The 21,109-nt window shown below is 41.5% G+C and overlaps 1 protein-coding gene across 1 annotated transcript in view; it reads left to right on the top strand.

The window, feature by feature from the left end:
• The window catches only part of arfgef3 (ARFGEF family member 3), a 72,503-nt gene that overhangs the window by 5,980 nt on the left and 45,414 nt on the right, over positions 1-21,109 (top strand). Inside the window, exons 3-7 of the mRNA XM_050070412.1 lie at positions 6,995-7,076; positions 7,490-7,630; positions 8,050-8,118; positions 18,803-18,919; positions 19,484-19,529. Coding sequence (XP_049926369.1) covers positions 6,995-7,076; positions 7,490-7,630; positions 8,050-8,118; positions 18,803-18,919; positions 19,484-19,529 — 455 coding nt within the window. The remainder of the gene's footprint in view (positions 1-6,994; positions 7,077-7,489; positions 7,631-8,049; positions 8,119-18,802; positions 18,920-19,483; positions 19,530-21,109) is intronic.

Below are 21,109 nucleotides of genomic sequence, written 5' to 3'. Positions count from 1 at the left end.
ATTGATGAGCTCTGATGTTATCGGTTTTTTTATCGGTACTTAAGCACATTTTGGTTTAAGTCATTAGGGCCTGCGCAGATTTGATCACCAGCGATCGTCGCACAATGCAGGCCGGTTAGTTTTGTGTCCGACTTCATCCCAACTTGCTCTGACGTCATACAGAAGTAGACAGTAGCTATGTTTCCATCCAAAAGTGATTTGAATCATTGGGAAATGCGCATTAAAAGAAATACGAATCCTGTGTGTTTCCATTAAATGTGCGGACTTTGGTGAAAACTGTGAACTTGCGTGAGTTTTCCGCAGAACCGGAAACAAAACAAGTCTCACATTCTTCTTCTTCTATGTTTTCTGGCGGTTGGCAACCAGCTTGTAAATGCATTACCGCCTTCCCGACCCGGAGTGTGGATATCACCATGGAGAGAGGTGCGCTACGTCAGACTTCATTCGAACATAACTGTTTCCATCCCCCGTTTTGCGAATCAACATTTTTTAGAATGAACCAAAACCCGGCTAAAGCGAGCATATTTTAGTTTGTGCGAATCAGGGGATTTTAATTCGAATTTTGGCGTTTCCATCATAATTTTCCGATGCGATACTTCTAGATGCGCATCTAAACAAGCTGATGGAAACATGGCTAGTGATAATCTTGGTATAGTGAGTTTTTAGAGCCAGGTGCTGCAGTTGCTCTCCACTAACTGTAAGATCCAGGGCATGATGGGAAATGCCTGGCTCTCACCTGATGTAACAGCTGATTGGTTCAGATGTTGACTCAGGAATATGATGTTTTAGATCATCTTTTCATTTTTGTTGAATTTGAGGGATTTAGATTTTATTTGTCTGATTTGAAGGTTTATTCTGTGAACAGAAAACATGTTGTGTGACTGATGGTAAGGTTTAGTCATCAGAGACTAAATACATTCATTGTAAACTATACATTGTGTATTGTATATTAACACTGGACTGTTTTAATCATTGAAGTAGCCTATTTAGCATCACAGAGATTGGTCAGTGGGATGTGAGGATTTTTAAAATAACAGCTATACAGATGTGAAGCCCTGACTATATCTGGCTGAACTGTTTTTCCTCTGAAAATGTTAACCGTATAGTCAAACACTATTTATTTAGCCTGTGTAGCTGTAACCGATATGATGCTGATTTACAGGAGAATTAATTTAAAATGGTGGTTAAACCATGAACATAAATTACAGATTGCCTGTGAAGCATTTTGATAGGTCACTCTGTCATAATTACAACAAGTGGGGACTGAAAACAAACTTATGTATAAGTCTGACAATATTTTAATAAACAGACATCCTATCAGACAGGAAGTGAGTGTTTCTGTGACTTCCTGTACGGACCTGTACGGAGTCAGAAAACTGTCCAGCTTGACCGCAGTTGTTTGTGTCACCGCCTCCTGCTGCAGCCGCCTGCTCGTGTTTACTTTCCAGGCGAGGCGCAGCTCATCTCGAACGAGCCTATCATCATCCTGCAGCCTCTCACCTGCGCTCTGTGCAGGGGCTGACCTCCTCCTTCTCACACACACACACACACACACACACACACACACACACACACCTATACACAAACACCTACATGACATGGCAGTTGAGGATAAGTGAAAATAAGTGAAAAATTACTCAAGTTGATGGCAACTACACTCATTAATGTAAGTGACATTAAATCCTAGTAAGAAGTAAGAAGCCAGTACTTTATCAATTCATGTGTTCAGCAAGCATGAAAATGTAAACATGTAGACAGCGATATTCAATATGCTCTGTCCACAGTCTCTGACGTTATGTGTTACACAAGGACAGCACGCTAGCTTGGCTGTTAGCGAATTGTTACTGATAAGCTCAAATGACAGCTGTCTGTATGTAGACTAACTTAGTTTGACACTTATCTTAGAATACTTTGAAACTTAGCTGCTGGCTGAGACAAACAGCCCCAACTCTCTCTACCAGCACTAATGTTACCTGCACACAGTGAATCACATGAGCTGAGAGGGAGCAGGACAGGAGGAATGTCTTGTAGTGACTACTAAAAACTAACCTTGTTGTAAAAAATACTGTTGCTGCTCTAGAAACATTTAGTTATTTTCAAAATATTCAGTTATCCTGTTCTGAATTCATTCTTTTTAGATTCATTTATTTTCTAAAAAGCAATTATTTAGAAATGAAAAACAACAGATAAGAGTACCAAAAAAGTACCATATTGATAAGGAGTATTGATAAAAGTAGTTGTATGATAAACTCTTAGGGTGGGGGAGCCCTTCTGTGCGGAGTTTGCATGCTCCCCCCTTGTCAACGAGTGTTCTTAGGAGAGGCTTAAAGGAAGCCAGTGACTCAGACAGCCTTATGTCCTTATATCGTTATACCGTTATACATGAAGACGTGATTCACCTCATAGACCCTTACCATTACCCTTACCCTAACCTTAAACACCTCTCTTTTGTCCTAACACTTCACAGCTAGCTAAACGCTAACTTAGCATTTCCTTCAGGGCTTCAGGGCAAAAAGGGGCTGACCTAGACTGACTTATAGCTACGGTGGGTGGGTCACGAAGCCGCTCCAACTGCAGCTATACCTACTTTAATATTTTGGGCAATCCAGTGTAGCAAGCGGATATCCGGGCCAACACTTCCTCTTCTGTCCGTGGTCATTTCAGTTAATCTCTATAAGCATACATTTGCATATGAATGAAGATGAATTAAAGAAGGCTAATATAAAGCTAAACGGTTGTCAGATGATAGCTGATGGGTTCCAAAATTGCATTTCGGCCATGGACTTTATATGAAAGATGGATGCCACATCTGCACTTACCCCAACTGTACAAAAATGAAGCCAAAATATCCCGGAAACGGCAGCTGCCGTCTTGCACTGCTGACGTCATTTGGGGCCAAAGTCTGCACAGTAGCATTCTCCGCCTGTACCAAGTTCCTGTCCATACATTCGTCCGACTAATTGCAAGCAGCGCCATTGAGCGTCCAGAGTGATAAGAGCTACCTAAAATGACAGAAACCATCTTTCTGTTTTAAGTTTTTAGTTTGGCCACTAACGTGAAGGGGACGGGATTTTTGTCCTGTACTGCAGCCAGCCACCAGGGGGCGATCAACATGTTTTGGCTTCACTTTTACGGAGCTATCAGATCTTTTCTTCTGTACAGTTCAGAGAGTTGGCGAGTGGTCAAAATAGACATGATGAGAGTGGAGGCCTTTCACAATGGATGCCTCAGAGGAATATGCCAGATCTTCTGGCCAAACAAAATCTCCAACCTTAAACTGTACAAGAAAACAGGTAGTTGGAGCATCACCAAGGAAATAACCCACAGACTTTTGAGATGGCTAGGCCATGTGCTGAAATGGAATAGGGCTGGATCACAAGAGTTGCCTTAAGATGGACACCACCAGGCAAAAGAAAACCCGGAAGGCTCAAAACCACCTGGTGCAGAACTGGAGCTGGAGAAGATGAAGCTGTAATCGGGAGAGGTGCTTCATGCTGCCAAGGATCGAATGCAATGGAAAGAGCTCATTGAAGCCTTATGTCTCATAGGGGATGAAGTAAGTAAGTTCGGGAAGCTGTCCTGTCGTCCATCATACAGTCTGTGGTTCCGCCTATTTTGCTCTCCACACGGACTGTTGGCTTGCTGCTCAAACCTTTAGTCAGTGCTGCTCAGACTACAAACAGAAACTAGAACACTCCAAAATCTTGTCCTGTTGCCTTCAGATTCTGCGTACATATGCAGATATCTGTTTGAAGAGATTAGAATAATCATGTCTATCAAATCAAGCTAAGATGATCAGTTCCTGTCAACAGAAGCTGGATTCAAATTTATTAAAGTGCGTCATTTCCTTATGTAGAACTCTATATCATCAGTAGTATCATTTCCATGTGTTGCCATGGAAGTATCCTCGTGTCTAGACATTGAAGCTTACTCTTGTGTTTTGGTTAAAATGTTTAAATGTATAAAATGTAACGTGGAAGAAGAGCTGCTGCTGGTGGCCGTTGGATTGTGATGAAGGTGCCATAAACTCTGGATGCTGTTGCAGCTCAACACACCGTGAATTATTCATTCAATAACCTCTGTTGTATTATTAGGGATTATTAGATTAAATATTGATGATAATGTCTTTGTAATGTAGTGCGATGGTTCTCCTCTGTCTCCGCAGAAGAGGTTTCAATCCTCTTATTACAAAATGGGCTCTCAGCCGCTGGAACAAAGAGAACACCTACTCTCGCAAACGGACGGAACAAAGCAGGATCAAACGATAGTTCTTGCTGAAGGATAGTTGCTATGGGTGCTTGACTGACAGAATAATGATAGTTTTGATTGAGAAAATGCGTAATTATCTTGGAAATAAATGTTTTTGTCATATAAATAATTCAAAAGCGTTGAATTCAGTGGTTTTATGAACATTTCCAAACAGTTGATAAATGGGTTTTGGGCCTTTTAAGTAGTTTTTGTTTTCTGTTGACTCTGAGATTCTCATCCTGACAGATACTCTAATTGTGTGGTGTGTTCTTTGTTGTTCTTTCAGAGCTCATAATAAGTGTCCGAGCTCATTGAAACTATTGGAAACTGCTGGGTACCGTGCCAGCTGTGGCTCCTTGTAGCCCATTTGAAGTGGTGTAGTTGTGACAGCTCAGAGCAGCCCGAACGCTCAGAGATGAAGCCCAGTGTGGCCTGCTATCAGCCGCAGAGCATGGTGACTCAACCATCTACAAATAATGAGAGGAGGATAGAAAGTGAGCGCGTGTGCAGCAGAAAATGAGACAGAGAAAGAAAGAAGGCATGAAAACAGTTGCTGTGTTATGTAAGTGACTCAGTCCGACTCCATAGTGTTAAGTTTTAGGACAAAAGGACATGGTTACTGTTTTATTTTTAACTGTGAGAAGTTATTTGGATTAATTTTAGTGATTTATATTGCATACTCACCAATAACTTTATTCTAATATTTTCTGGGCAATGGGCCAGAGTTGACAGAAATGTTAGTTTGTGCCATATCTGCCAGATACCATCCATGACCATCTCGAATTAAAAGTATATTGTGCAGAACATGTCAGGAGCACAATATAACATAAAGTTAACAAGCAACATTAAATTCAGTATCAGGTTGACTCTCTACACTCATGGCTTTGGTGTCTCTGCAGAATCCATTTTTGAAATGTCTGAAATTGACGTTGTCAGAAACATTCATTCCATCAGCCTGTGGCGTTATCACAGGTTCTCAGCCTTTGTTGGGCACAAACAGCCCAAAGACACTGACTGCCTGACTGCATCTTGAGTCCCATGACAGTCAGCAGTGACATATCTGTGTCTCTGTGGATCGAGGCAGAAAGAGTCTCACAAAGTCTCACTTTGTCTTGTGAACTCGGTTTCTGTGCAATTTACAAAACAGCCACTGACATCAGTTTCTGAGTATCAGATAACCTGGAGCTAGGGTGGGTCTGAGTGTCATTTTTAAAGTCAAAGCTCCTATCAAGGTTTTCAAATGAAGCTTCAAATGTCTGTCGTCAAACTCAATGACATCATCACCCTGATAAAAATTGTATAAATCCTCAAACAAAATCCTCAGTTTGAATAAAGTGATTCATCTGATTAAATGAGTTAGGGTTTTTTTATTAAATAAACTTTATTCAAGAATGTAGCATGTCAGTTTCATCAACATAAATACGTGTAGGCAGCAGGCTAATCCAATAAAGGCATACAATAACGATGAAATAATTACGCCCTAGGGCTGTGCCCGACTAAGAATTTTCCTAGTCGACCAATAGTCATCATTTAGGGCCATTAGTCGACTAGTCCCCCGCATGTTTACGATATTAATTTGATTATTAAATGATATATTTTGGGCGGGGCAACACAATGGTCTGAGTTGAAGGTGTGAGAAAGAATAGTATCAGTAACATTGTTAACACTGTGCTACATTACAGAGAAATACAAAACCGTACTAATGAACCTTCATTAATATAGGCCTATATTTTATCTACAAGTGCACGTCACACACTGAGCGAGCCGCCTGTTAATGACGCTGTGGGCTAATGGGCATGTAGCTACTTCCATGTTTCAGATGATACGTCATGTTTGTAGTCGACCAATGAAGATGAGTTTACATATCACCTTGGGTTCGTCCTTCACCTTCTCAAAATGATCCCACACTTTGGATTTCCTGCCCGACATGTTATTAACTAGCCTGTGGAATAACCGCAGGTACCAGCCCTGGAAATTAACCTGACTCCTGTCTGACTGCTGAGTGTGGACACTTCCTGTGTCTCTCCTTTCAAATTAAAATCCCACATGGTCCAGTCATATAGGTTTTGATTTATTTTGACAAGGCACAGCTCCTAATAGAGTTTCACGTTTGTTTTTTTGACTATTAGGGGGCAGCCCTAAATGTCACCTTTAGGTTTATAACATTATTCTATGACAAAAATGTCAATAAAATAAATTAGTTGGTAGCTTCCAGCACTAATGGAGTGTGGACAGAATAAGGAGAGATGAGAGAGGGGACATGCAATAAGGAGACACAGATACAGATTTCTATCTCTCTCTGTAAGATAAAAACGTATAAGGTGCCGATGTGAGTAGCTCTGTTTGTGTGTGTGCTCCATGAAATGTGAGGTCAGACGACAGAGGACCAAATGAATCATTTCACCCTCAGTTTTGATTTGATATGCTGAACTTGAAGTATATACAGTGTCACTAAGAGCAGGAGCTCATGATGGAGGTCAAGACTGAGACCTCCTCATATTCTGCTGCTCTGTTTCTCAGTTCTCCAAAATCCCACTCCCTGTTAAATATTGAAGTTTTGGGACAACCGCAGCTCTCATTATTTAAACAGGTAACATTTTGCTCTGGCTTCAGTTTAGCTGGTGTTTAATATATGCTGTTTCATACACCATGGGATGCACTGTCATGGAAGAAGACATATCTCACAATGAAAAACAGGCTGGCATTTTGACGTAAACTGTTCGTGTTTTTGCTTGTGTGCTTCCAGAGAGCGCTGTCTGCTGCCGCTACAGATGGCTCTGGAGTCAAAAAACACCAAACTGGGACAGACGGCGCTTACTGGGATGCAGGTACAGGAGAACTGTAAAGATTATTTCTCTTACAACTGTTTCATTTTTCCGTGTTCTTCCTCTTATTCTTTGTTACATAGAAAATATAGCTCTGCATTGAGATTGTGGTTTGCAACAACATCGACTCTGCTGTCACACTGTGTTTCAGCCACTACAGTCTCACTTTAAACCTTTTAAACATCAGAATTTGTACCACTCAAGCTGACACTGAAAAACAGTAGGAAAAAAACAGTGATAGTATCCATTAACTGCAAACAAGTGCACAATTTTTAGTGTGTAAATTTTGGTACTACAGAAAATTAAGTGGAAATATTGATTTATTTGAATATCATAAAGAAGAATGTTATTTCATGATGTTCCACATGCAGCAGCTGCTTCTTGAAACTCTCTCCCCTCTGCATTTGTCCCGTCAGAAGCTCCTGTGTGAGGACAGGTTTGTGGGTGGAGTCGGCGTCGAGGTGGAGGTCCTGGAGAAGCAGCTGCTCAGCCAGATGTTGGAGGCCATCAGAGTCACCCCAACCCTCCATGAAGACCTGCAGGTGGAAGTCATGAAGGTAAAAGCAGGGGATGTTCTTGAATGTATTCTATGTATAGAGTTGGATGTGTATTTTTAAACGTTTATTTTAATTTGTCTGCGCCACATTACACACTTAAAGTGCACTCAGTCTGCAGAGGCCTACATCAAAATGAGTAAAGGGATGTAAATATGCTCGGCAGCTGAATAGCTCTGTCTGCATTGCAGCTTTTTCTTTGATGGTTTTCCTGTAATTCATCCTCTTCTGTGAGTCGCCTCGTTTTGCTTTGTCTTCTCTAGCTTTTGTGTTCAACGTAATATGGACAAATTTTGCCTCAGCACTTATGATTGCATTTAAAGTCCTTTTTCCTGAGCTGTTCGATTTATCTCCCCCATTTTATTAAGAATAATAGAACCATTCGTCACCGACTTAATTCTGTTTCTGTCTCCTGTGTGCAGGTCCTGCTGTGTATCACCTACTCACCAAACTTCGACATCAACGGAGACTCCATCCTCCGCATTGCTGAGGTAGGACCGCTTGTGTGTTTGATACACATCAGCTTCATCATCAGATATTTGAGATTTTACATCCAGCAACAAACAGGGACTTTCTTTTCGTTTCAGCAATATGCAGAAATAAATATATCAGATTCCTTGTTCAGCAGCTGTTGGGAATGTTGGAGACAGGTGTGTGTCTGAAAAAGCATCTGAGAAATAGCCGAGGGTTTATTCATTTAGGTTTCTGTTTGTTTACACCAGAGATGTGACAGTTTGTATCCCTCCAATCAATCAGTACGCTTACATGCACAGTTAAATCGTACTACGGTTATAGCTCGACCAGGCCGTTTAATGGGACTCCTATCCATGTCCCAGAATACCAGCATGGGAGGGGAATCGATTTATTGACCCAAGTATGTCCGGTTGACCTATTACCTATTACCTATAAGTTAGCTACCATTAGCTAGTAGTGTTGTCACGGTACCAAAATTTGGACCAACGGTACGATACCAGTGAAAGTATCGCGGTTCTGAGTAGTATCAGGATACCACGGCAAAAATTAGGCAGATGTGCCTTTTGTCATTTATAAAAAGATAAATCACTTTTCTATAATACATCAATGATATTTCAGTGGAATAAATTACTTAGCAAAACTCAGGAAACTCCAAGGCACTCTCTTTGGAAAAATTAAAAAGCCTTTATTGTTATGGCTTGGTCATCTTAAACCTTTAAAAACTCAGACACATTTCGGCATACAAGCCTTCATCAGGGAGTCAAACGTTTGACTCCCTGATGAAGGCTTGTATGCCGAAACGCGTGCAGAACTTTAACTTTCACTGTAGCTCAGCTAATACCTGAAATGTCACTGGAAAACAAACCACTGCAGCAGCATATTGAGTGCCAGGTGGCCAGCGCGCCGTTATTGGCCAGCGCGCACCGTGGGCGGCGCATGGCCACTCACCCTCTTGCGATTGGACTTTGAACTTATCCCTCCAACATTATAGTATCATATGTACCGTGGTGTTTTAGTACCGCGGTCTACCGTTGGTACCAGTATACCGTGCAACACTATTAGCTTGCGGCAAACTGGTGCCATGGTGGACAACTTTACAGCTTTGTACAGCACTGTGTCTCCTCGTCTGTCCAAAAATGCACGGCTCTGGATGTAGATATCACCATGTTGTTACTGGCTTCTTCTTCTGTATATGAGACGTGGTTATTGCTCAACCCTCAAGTTGTTAAAGCTAAATTAGCTTTAATGAGGTCTGAAAGGGAAAAAAATGTGACCATTTCCCATCCTCTTCCATTTACATCCTGTTTGCCATCTCTCCTCTTTGGAGTTCTTCCCGTTCAGCTGATGACAAGCAAAACTGAGGAATAGATTTTTCCATGTCACGGTATTGATCGGACTGTTCCGGACCATGCTGACAGACTGATAGCATCACTTCTTTTTCTTAAAAAAAAAAGGGCAGTGAAGTGTTTGCAAAGATAGCAGTATATGAGCTCGAGCTATTTTTAAAGGTGAAGCTTTGTTCCGTCCCCACTCACCCGAAGGCCTTGTCTCATGCTGTAATCTCATCAATTATTCAGAAAATTGCGATGGGTGGTTCTGCACACACACAAACACACACATGGGCGTGAAGATGAGCTGATTTTGGAATATATAAACAAAAACAGGAGAGACTTTTGACATGAAGGGAGGTATTTGACATAAAAAAAACCTGACATATTGAAACTTCCTGCTTAAAGAAAGCCGTTTTGGTTGCACAGGATGTACTGGTGAAATATGGATTAGCTAACAAAATTCATGGATGTATATATCTTCAAAATCAGATTGCATTAATATAGAAAAACAATTGTAATAATATGAAATTGAACTCTGGGCAAAGCTTATCTTACTGGAAATCAAAGACAACATGTAGCAGGTTAAAGAGGCTCAGTCTCTTTGAGTGAACAATGTAAAGATTATTAGTTTGGATATATAATGTATGTCCAGCGCTACAGGATAATGTGTAGCACATCATTCAGAGTGGTTGCAGTGCTGTGACATTCAACAGGTCAAATTCTACACTGAACTATAAATTACTTTCTGTGCCAGAGGTATATTTAATGTAATCTCCATCATTTTAAAAGCATAATACAGCCATCAATCAACTCACTCTGTCCTGCAGGCAGCACAGTGAATCATGTTCTACCAGATGCCTCCGCTGGGGATCAATAAAGGCTTTGCTTATCTAATTTTTTTAGCAGGTCTGCTGTGGTTGTGAACGGTGTCGTAGTACTCGTGATAGGTCTTGGTTTTGAGATCGGTCTCAAGATCACTTTTTGAGGTCTCGGTCTTGTCTTGGACTCGGATAAAGAGGACTCTGGGTTTTATTTCTAGCCTGGCCAAGACCACAGCTGCGGAGACAGCACTAACTTGTCTGTGCAAAAATGAGTATCACGTTGATTTCAGCTCCTTGGTGTTTGTATTTGTAAAATTCCCCTCTGCAAGACTTTTGATGATTTGCTCAAGACATTTCTCAATGGTTCACTGATGCATACGCATGTAAACCCAGAGGAAGATTTTGCTGCTCACTGTAGTCCTTTCTTTGTCTCATGAGAAATAGAGCAGCCTCTTATCTAGAGATTACTAAATTGTGATCTGTTTCTCCGAACTCTGAGAACAGATACGATTCACAAAGCTGAGACTTGAATTTGGACTTGGACAAATTTCTGGACTTATGTACACTCATTTATGTCCAATCAAGTTTTCTTTTGGATCTGTTATCTCAAGAGCTGATTATTTCATACAAATGAAGGTGACTGCAGTGAGAGAGGAAAAAGGGCATTTTAAGATCTTAAATTTGGATTGGGTCGAGACGAGGAAAGCTGTTTCTCAGGAGCTGAATTTAAGAAGTATGACAGGGCTTGACGCTAACTTTTTTCCCAAGGAGCATATGTGCTCCTAAGTTGAAAAAGTAAGGAGCGCACAAAGAACTTTAGGGGCACAATGTAAATTGATCAAATAATGTGTTTTCCGTAATAAACGTGATGCAAATAGACATTTACAAGCAAAATTATTTAATGAATTTGTATACAAAATGTACAGAAAGGTAAAATCATCAAGTTTTGAAAAAGTATTGCAATTTAATTTTGTCTTTAATGTTATTATCTTATATATATTATCTTTGCAATATGATTATCTTATATAATGTTATTACTATCCTAAAACATTCTCCAGGTCCTCTGACACTCTGCAGGACTCAAGCCTCTTTCACACAGAGCTTTCGCGGCGCCCACCGCGGAGTAGGGCGCAGAAGACAGGATTTGGGGGAGTACAGGCTCATTCAGGAGCTGCTGCTATTGGACACGCGGCGTCGAGGTGTCGTCACAGCGCGTTGTGGTGAAATTAAAACAATTTCAATTTGAGCGCAGGCTGGCCGCGGTATCAGCTCGGCGGCAGAGCGGTGCGCTCTTGCGCCGCGGTAGCACATACACAATGAATGGGTTCGTCGGCGGAGGTCTGCGCTTTGCGCGCTCTGTGTGAAAAGGGCTTTATTTCCACCCTGCCTAGCAGCGGTACCGTGGCGAACGGTCCCTAAAGGCCTCTACACATGATCAGCTGTAAAACCGCTTTGCCCTGGCTGTCCCATTGTTTGTCTATGAGAGGGCAGCAACCCCTGACAAAGCGGCACCGCTACCCTTGGCGTTGCGCATGATATTCATTGTGCTGACAGTGGCTTGGAAAACCGCCCATAACTGTGTCACACGAGGAAGAGGGAAGGCGGCTGTAGTTCCTCCAATATTTGCAGTTAGATTATCTTTTTTTTTTTTATTGACAAAAATATAGGCTGCTTTGGCTGATTTTTTTATGCGCACACGTGCCCCTAAATATTTTTTACAGTTCGCACACACCTATTTTTAGTCGCAAATGCGAGTGAAACGCTCGCACTGTCGAGCCCTGTATGAGAAAATGGTCAAAATCTCCTATGGATGGTAAATTGAGCTCAGTTATGTCTAAGAGAAACAGGCTGGACAAAGAGTAGATCTTCGTATGCAGTGTGGCAATTGGTGAGGTGAATGAGGAGGAATCTTAATGTGTTTTCTGTGGATGTTTTTATGGGAATGTGGATGTGTTAGATCAATTTGAGGAGTGCCTATTCCACGTTTTATCGTATGTGTGTCATGCAGTTTGGTCTGGTCTTGGTCTTGACTTGGTCTCAGTCCCGCGAAGTCTCCATCTTGTCTCGGTCTTGATACACTCTCGGTTTTGACTACAACACTGGTAGTAACAACACTGACAAACAACCCACCTTTTTGGTTCTACAACCAGTTGATCCTCGAGTCATAGTCTTTCTCTGCAGCTCTTTTGTTGAGGTGCGCTGTGGATTTCGAAAGATTTTCGGAGGCTCTGCATGTCCTTAAAGTAGCTTGTAACGTACTCCTTTGTGCAGAATGGCAGCTGCAGTCAACAGTCAGTGAATTCCAAAGTGGGTGGAAAAAATATTGAAACATCTATAGAAACTTCTGAAGTCACTCCTGCAGCATAATCTGCGTTGATCTGTTTGTACAGTATGTTCCAAAAGAAAAGGTGCCAAAACTTTGTATGACTGCAACTTTCTGCAGAGCTTGAGAGCCACAACACAAGAGTAGTGTTTAAAGCTTTGTTGGGGAGAAACTGAGCGTTAGGAACATACTGATCGACACCAGAGACGATTCAAGCTGACTACAGCTGAGTAAACAAGGCTAGAAATATTCATAAGTCCACCTAAGAAGGAGACAGTACAAAAAGCATATTTTAACAATGAATGAAACCACACAGGGACTCCGACTCCCGCAGGCGCTCCACCTGAGCAGAGATCCAATGAACTGAAAATGTCAGTCATTAATGTGCAGACCTGCCACCTGAACAACAACAGGCCGCACCTGTTATCGCCAAACATTAACCCAAATGCCACAACTCACATATTGTTTTCCAAATCGCAGAGTGTTTTCTGTAGAGTGTTTTCCTGTAACATCACTTCCCTCAGCAGCGGCAGCAGCTCCTGTATGTTTGACGTCCATTAACAGCTCATAAAAACCTGGTCAACATGTTGTGTTAATGGGCTGCGCTCAGCCAGGGCTGGCCATCTGGTGTGTGTGTGTGTGTGTGCGCGCACGTGTTTCTGTTTGTGTTGGGTCATAACTCAGGGTGGCTGGAGAGGTTGTCAGCAACACTCCATTATCAGTAATATGCCATACAAACAGTGAGGCTCAGCACAGGTTCTTAATGCACGGATTGGCAGCGCTGAGGGATTTATTCAGTTTCAACCACCTGGAGCTGCAGGTTAATACTTTACCTTTAATACCATCATATCCACAACATGAAAAGTAATTTGCAGTGCTCACTGAGATCATTCCTGTCACCTAAAATTGAGTGTAACTGCATTGTGCAACACAAGCTCACTCATTCATTTTAAGCAAGTAGCAGACTCTCTTTAAGTGAGAGCTGTTGTGTCATTGAATGAATTCCCATTCACCCATTTTATGAGCATTTTCAATTGGCGCATAAAAAGTGGAAACAGCAAAAGATTTGACAAAAATCTCGACATATTGAAAAACGTTTTATGCCTGCAGGAGGTGGGAAAGTTGGTGTATTGATAAAAGGTAAATGCATGCGAGTAAGTGCAGTGTAAACAGATTGAGCAAATAAATGATGACGTACACTCATGATGTACCATCATAACACAGGCCACTGCGAGCTCTCTTTGTTGTCTATGGAGGCTTTTAACACGCTTATATATTCACACAGAACTCCTTCAAGAACACAGATCTGTAATATTAGTTGTTCCAGACTCTCTATTTCCATTGTCTAGTGTGCTCTTTGTTAATTAAAATCCATTGTTTTACTTCGTTTGAGGTTTGACTGGCGCTCTTTTAATTATGTAAGCTTGTTGTGCCCTTATTTTCTGCAGTGGCAGTGAAAAAAGTAGTCCCACCTACTGCTTATATCAATGAACTAACTCCCAATTTTCGCAAAACAGTAGTCGATGGAAAAGCACATCAATTTGCAATTTCTCCTGCTGATTATCTGGAAATTTGGTTAAAATTTGCGCTACACTTGAATGTAAACCCAACTAGTGTCAAACCAATAGAGTGCTCCCGTTATGCTCCTTGTATTTTGTAGGCTGATGCAGACGTTAGCGTGGCCGTGGTTGCCTCGTCAAAAAGCCAGTGGGACTCTTCCATTACATTGTGGATTATTGTGGATAGGCAGCTCTCTGGCAAACAAACATTTACGATCCTGACGCATTTTGTTCCGTGCGCTAATCTTTACAAATTAACACCACATTTATGATTTTTGATAAATGCAATTGCCAGAAGTAAAACGCTAATGTTGATGATGGCTATAAAAGGACTATACCATGGTTGCATGATGTAGTATCCCTACCACAGGGAAGCTGTAAATGTGTGCTTGGTGTGATGACATTCTTTAGTCTCATTTAGCAACCGCGTTTTTTAAGGCACATAAAAACTTTGGAATTCATGAGTTAACTATTTACTGGCGTATTTTATGTCGTAGAGCAAAACGTAAAAGTCTCTCAAGCTTGTGATAATCGCAGACCTTATTTCAGCATCTAACTAAAAAAAGAAAACATTCGAAAAATCCATTGACTTCAAGATGAGGGAAGCGGGAAAGATAAAATGCAATTAATTTCCAGGTTTTACGATTCAGTCTTTTTCAGCACTCTATACAACCGTTAGCCTGCACCACCAAGAGGACAGGGAAGTCATGACATGGGATGATGATGAACGTCATACTAATCTCCAGTGGATAATAAAAGCACACATGAAAATACAATTCGTCTTGCTGTTGTACACACCATTTGTTAGCTTTTAAACATTTTGTAAATGAATGTATCATTTATGTCCTTCTCTAAACACCTATGATCACATCCTCTAGAGCATCAGCAAGTGAACCCTCATTCAGTTACATAATTGTGTTGGTTTAATATGTAAAACAATAGCGTTAAATCACATTCATTACACCAAACTGCAGCTATAAAACAAACAAAAAAATTAAGATCTAATATTGACTGACTGTAAAACTGCTGAAGCTCGAGGAAGTTTTAATTTTGGGAGGCAGCAGGAGGCTGCTTCGTACTCTCCTCTTCATCTCACGCATGCATACTGCATCAGGAAGGCCTAATGATGCAGAATGTATTGATCTTCCATTGATTAGGCCCAGGTGGTGGAAAACATCCCCGAGGCTGCCAAGACTTAAACTGTGAATATAATTAGCAGAAATGGTCTTTGTTTGGAGCTCTCCGTGAGGCCGGGCCTGTTAGCTCTCAGCCCCTTCACGCTCAGATGGTGGAGCAGACCTTCGGTAATTAGTGAAATAAATCACATTTTATTGCTGACGTGTTCTGTACCTATTCCCTTACACTCTCCTCTGCTCTGTAAGTATTTGTGGTGCTGAAAAATACCTCTTGGAGCTTTTAGTTTGAAATAATACAATTCAGAATCACTGTTATGAGTCGTGGTCAAATAAAATCTATTGTAAACTTTGACCTCTGTGAACCTGTAATAGAAGGGTTAGTTTACCGTCAAGCTATCTGTTCAGATTACCTGCCTTCATGCAGTTACCAAAGTAAAGTTTTCTGCAGTGAGTCATGTTGATTTTTACATTACAGCCAATTACATATTGGAGTTATCAGTATCACTGGTGTTACTTTTAATAACCTGCGGCACCTATATGAAGAGGGGGTCACGTTTAAGGTTCGGCTTGTCTCAGACTCTCAACATCCCCTCCATGTTGAGTTTCAAATGCTTTCATCAGGGCGGAGGTTTAGCCTTTAGTCCTTTGTCCCGTCTGCTGTCGCTTATCTTAACCAGCAGTGACCACTTATGTCCATGATTTACCCCTGACACTGTGTGTGTCTGTTTTGTTGTACTCAAGACTACTGTCTGTATCTCACATTGCTCCTCGGGGACATTAAAGTTTACTTTACCTTATCTTAAATTATCCGTGATAATGTTTTAAAGACATTTCATGCAACATTTATACCACAATTCAGAGTTTGGGGCGGGTTTGTCTGCACAGATCTCAACATCAAGGTTACTAATGTAGCTAGCAGCTAATGGTGCTAACCTCATAATCAGTGCTAACAACGGCAACAGTGCTGACAGAGCCAACGGTGTTAGCCATGGGGAACCAGAGGGGGATGCTACACTTTTGTGATGCAGTGCAGAGCGCTAGCCAATGGGACACATTCACTGGGACAGACATGCACTAATGTGCACATGCGGCCGTAACACCCACCACAACAACAAACAGAGAACCTGGGATTACAACCATAAACTGTTTAAGAATAATGGACGTAGCGACTGTGACGTCATCCATTGTTTTTTTTGGACTGTGTTTTGAAGCAAAGAGTTTGGCATTTTGATTGTGGCCATCTTGTTTTTGGAGCCAGATGTAACCATAATTTGATGAGAGACTGAAGCTGTGGAGGAGCGAGGGGTGGATCCGACTCACAGACTGTAGCAACGCCTCACAGACAACCTGTCACTCAAGCAGCCCCGCCCTCATATATGTGTTACCTTGGAAATCCAGAGTTCTCGCGAGAGCACAATTTGAATTTGCTCAGCGAGTCACTCTGGCAATCAGTAATGATGCTCATTACCCATGCCGTTGGAGCCAAGCTGCACCAATCACATCGGTGTATCTGATATAGGCGGGCCAGAGGCGAGCTAAACAGATGACGACTGCGACGATGAGGTCCGGAATCAGTCGGTAAACATTGCAAGATGGCTACAGATGAACACCAGTTGTTTGAAACGGCTTTGGCCGCTACAATGAACGAGTTAGACTTGGCTTTTTCTCTAAAAGAGGAACAGAAGACGGCGCTCGAATCTTTCCTTTGCAAGAAGGATGTTTTTGTTTTTTTTGTTGCCACCCGGATACGGCAAGAGTCTAATCTACCAGTTAGCTCCGCTGGTAGTGACTCTGGATAAGTCACCCCGTGTATTGTTCTGATTGGTCGTAGTGTTATCCAATTGTGTGCAGTGACATTTTCAAATGCATGCTTGGTGCCGCCCCTCGAGATGGTCCATTTACATTACTCATAGCCAGACCCTAAATCTTTCTAGATTTGGGTCTGGATTTCCAGGCTTTATATGTGTAACTTTGAGCCCTAATAAAATGTAATCAGGTGAGTTATGAAAGAATTCACCCACTGTACAGTTGTCATGAATGTAAAATTAGCTGTAGAGACCAGGCCGTAACCATGTTTTCTGCTGTAAAGTTTGGCATTTTTTTACATGAGAGTCCATGGGGATTTACCTCAAGCCTCAAGTGGCCATTTGATGAACTGCAGTTTTTGTCAATTCCACATAGGCTTCATTTTTCAGCCTTGAAGGTTGCTGCTTGATTACAACACACACAGAGGACGTCATTACTCCACTATATGTATTAGGGCTGTCAACGAATATTCTAAATTCGAATTTAAATTTGAATTTGAGAAAAAAAAATGGACCTTCGAATGTGAAAAATGATATTCGATTGTGGAGAAAAAAAAACAAAAAAACGAGCTGTCCTCGTGGAGAGTGGGCGTTGGCCTAGGCCGCTGCACTGAACGCACTGCATGACAGGTCAGACAGGGGGGGCGAGCGAGAGGTCCGCGGTCGTTTATAACGTAATGTCATAGATAATTGTTTTAATTGTTTTAATGTCAATAGTTTCAATTGTTTAATGACAATGTGTTTTAATGTGTAGGTATGTAAATGTTTTCAAAGACGTTTATGTTGAAATAAAAATACCTACAAGTAGTTATGTTTCCTTGTATTAATACATATACAAGTATTTTTCCTTGTATTAGTTTGCCCTCTTGTGGACATAATGCGAAAAAAATTATAATTTTTGAATGGTTCGAACCTATGAGTTATTTTTAGAAGGAATATTCGAACGTCATTTTTGAGCAGTTTTGACAGCCATAATATGTATTCACAGCAAATAGTGGTGTGCTGCTCTGTTAATGCTCTGAATGTTACACACAGCTTCTTTAATAAGACAACAACAGATGCTGCACAATCATTCATCACACTGTAATAAATGAGCAAAAGCTGCTGCAAATTCTGTCATGTTGGGACAAAATAATGACAACAACAGAAACTGTTGGGTATGAGTGAAGCATAGAGGTGTGTGTGTGTATGGTGTGTGTCTTATGGATGTGTTTTCGCGTGTGCATTTACTGCATGAACGTGAAGAGCGAGGCATTAACACTCCTGCTGTTTCCCATCCCACTGGGACCATGTGTGCTAAAAACACAAGATAGTCTCATGATACTGCAAGACACTTTTGATAAAAGCATCCACTGAAAGTGTGTGTGTGAGTGTGAGTGTGGGTGTGTGTATGTGTGTGTGTGGGTGATGCTCAGCTGCTGGCTAACTACTGTCTTACCTTCCACAGTGTTTGCTCTGCGACCTTCTAATCTGGCCAGAAGATGTTTGAAACATCCAATGTAACCTTCATCCCTCTCATTAGTCTGGTAACCATGGTAACTGGTGACGCCATGGAAACCTCCCTCCCTTAAATCTCCCTGATAGCTCAGTGTCTGGCAGTAATGCTTTCTTGGGACTGTGCGTCATGTTTTTGTGACTCAGACAAAAGAAACATCCCACACTAACAGCACTAACAGATGTAATCGTGTGTGTGTGTGTGTGTGTGTGTGTGTGTGTGTGTGTTTAGGTGTGTATCGAGACCTACATGTCCAGCTGTCACCAGCGCAGCATCAACACGGCGGTCCGAGCCACGCTGAGCCAGATACTGGGAGACCTGACGCTGCAGCTGCGACACAGACAAGAGGTCACCAGGACAATAGTTACAGATACAGACACACACACTTAAACATGTACACACTGTGTGCACACTTACAAACTGAGGGTGGTACTGAATATATAATGTCATTACACTCAGATACTGTGCTCTGGTTTGGGAGAAACAAAACCAGGAGCACGGGATGACTAGTTTAGGAAGCCTGGGACATTACAGCGTTCAAAACTGGGCCAGCTGTGTCTGCAGTGCTGAAAATCAAAAGTTGATTAGTTGGTTAGACAATCAACACAAATCTATCTACAATTTTTATAATTTATTTGAGTAATTAGTCATTTTTTAGGACCAAAACATTCTATTTTTCAGTTCCCTAAAGGGGAGGATTTGTTGATTCTGTCTGTTATATATTAATGTACATGTAAATGCATACTGTATATATACACATGTACAACATTCAAACACCAAACTGGCACACAGTAACACTCTGTTACTCAGAGTGACATCATTCTCTCACCTACACCATCACATCTGTGTTGACACAAACACCTCAGAAAGACACAGTCGCAGTAAACATCTCTACTGTGTGCTCCTCCGCAGGGTGCAGATGGAGACGAGGTGACTGCGCCGCCACTCCACAGAAGAGGTACGTCATTACCAGTGCTATCCTTCACCTCTGCAGCTCTTCCTCATCAGCTGGAGAGCTGTCATCACCTCTATTATATACGCATACACACTCAGAGGCCAATTTATTATGTACAACTGTACAGTCTGTTACAATTCAATACAACGGCTCTGCCATAAATTCTGTCTGTATAATGTTCAATTTTTGTAGACTTTGTCGAAAATGTGTAAATTCAATTATATGTTTAATACAGAGGTCATAGTGAAAGGTGGTGCTGTACTGGACTGCATTATATTGAGTTGTGTTTTGTCCCTCCCGTTTATTATACATGAAGGTCAGAATAATAGAAACACCTCTGAGTATAATAGTATCCGGTGCGACATTAACATGACCTTGATGCTTAATTCTCTCTTTGTGACAGTGTCAACACAAACTGACATTGTAGGCTCAATTAAAGTAGACTTTATGGCAGATACAACATGGTGTATTGGATTGCATTAGACAGATGTACCTAATAAAGTGACCACTAGTGTAACAGCTTCCCATAGGCATATAGATGGAGAACTATATTGCATGAGAAGGGTATGCTAAAGGAATACTTCAATGTTTTGCTAAATATGCATATTCTGGTTTTCTTTTAGTGAAATTTGCACAGCCTTAAAGGGATAGTTCAGTTTTTTTGAAGTTGGGTTGTATGAGGTGTTTATACACATTCAGTGCATTACCTAGAGTTGATGGTGGTCAGCACTCCCCCAGTTTGGAGAAGCAGGCAGGAGAAGCGCCACAGAAGCTAAGCAGTGTACTGCTTTGGATGGGGGCAGCAGCGAAATGTTTTTCATCCACACACAAAAAAAAGTACCACCAGTATTTAGTTTTAGTTTAATGTAAGTAAAGGTTGTAACTTTTAGTATTTAGTTTAAGTCTATGCTGCATTTAGAATATTTTTACCTGCCCTTTCCAGAGTACTGACACTGTTATATCGTTCTGTTAAAGCCACCAGACTCCTTTGGCGAAAACAGTACTTTTACCTTGCAGAACATGAGAGTTGCTGGTCTACTGCTGTGTTATCTGTTCCTGTTTAGCTCCCCGACCTTGGTCAGGAAGCACAGGGGAGATTTGTTTACCAGCAGCTGGAAAGCAACACACTGGAGCTCCTCTTGGTCTTGAGAAGCGGCAGCCTTTATTACAGAAAAACTGTGACCTATAGCACTCTGCATATTTACTGCTAAGCTCTGCTGCCTTCACTGTCATTTGCATCACCTGCTCACTCGCTCTCGCTTGACTGCTCACTCCATGCATGCACACATACACACACTGCCGTCTCTCTCTTTAAAACACAAAACACAGTGACACTAACTCCCATGTTCTGAGAGGTAAAATTACTGTTTTTGTCAAAGGAGTCTGGTGGCTTTGAAGAGAGCAATGTAACGGCTTCAGTCCCCTCTTTGAAAGGAAAAGGAAGGAAAAATTCAAACTGTCGCCTTGAGCACACAGTTACTCAAAGGGAACACTCCTAGCTGAAGGCAAACAAAGTAAAGCTTAGACTGGGGGAAACTGAGGCAAATCTGACAATGTAAAGATGAGTTTTAAAAGCTGCTGGG

This window comes from Epinephelus moara, chromosome 19 (assembly GCF_006386435.1).
Source record: "Epinephelus moara isolate mb chromosome 19, YSFRI_EMoa_1.0, whole genome shotgun sequence".
Taxonomy (NCBI): Eukaryota; Metazoa; Chordata; class Actinopteri; order Perciformes; family Serranidae; genus Epinephelus; species Epinephelus moara.
Note: the sequence above shows the minus strand (reverse complement) of the source record. Positions and strands in the feature narration are given on the sequence as shown.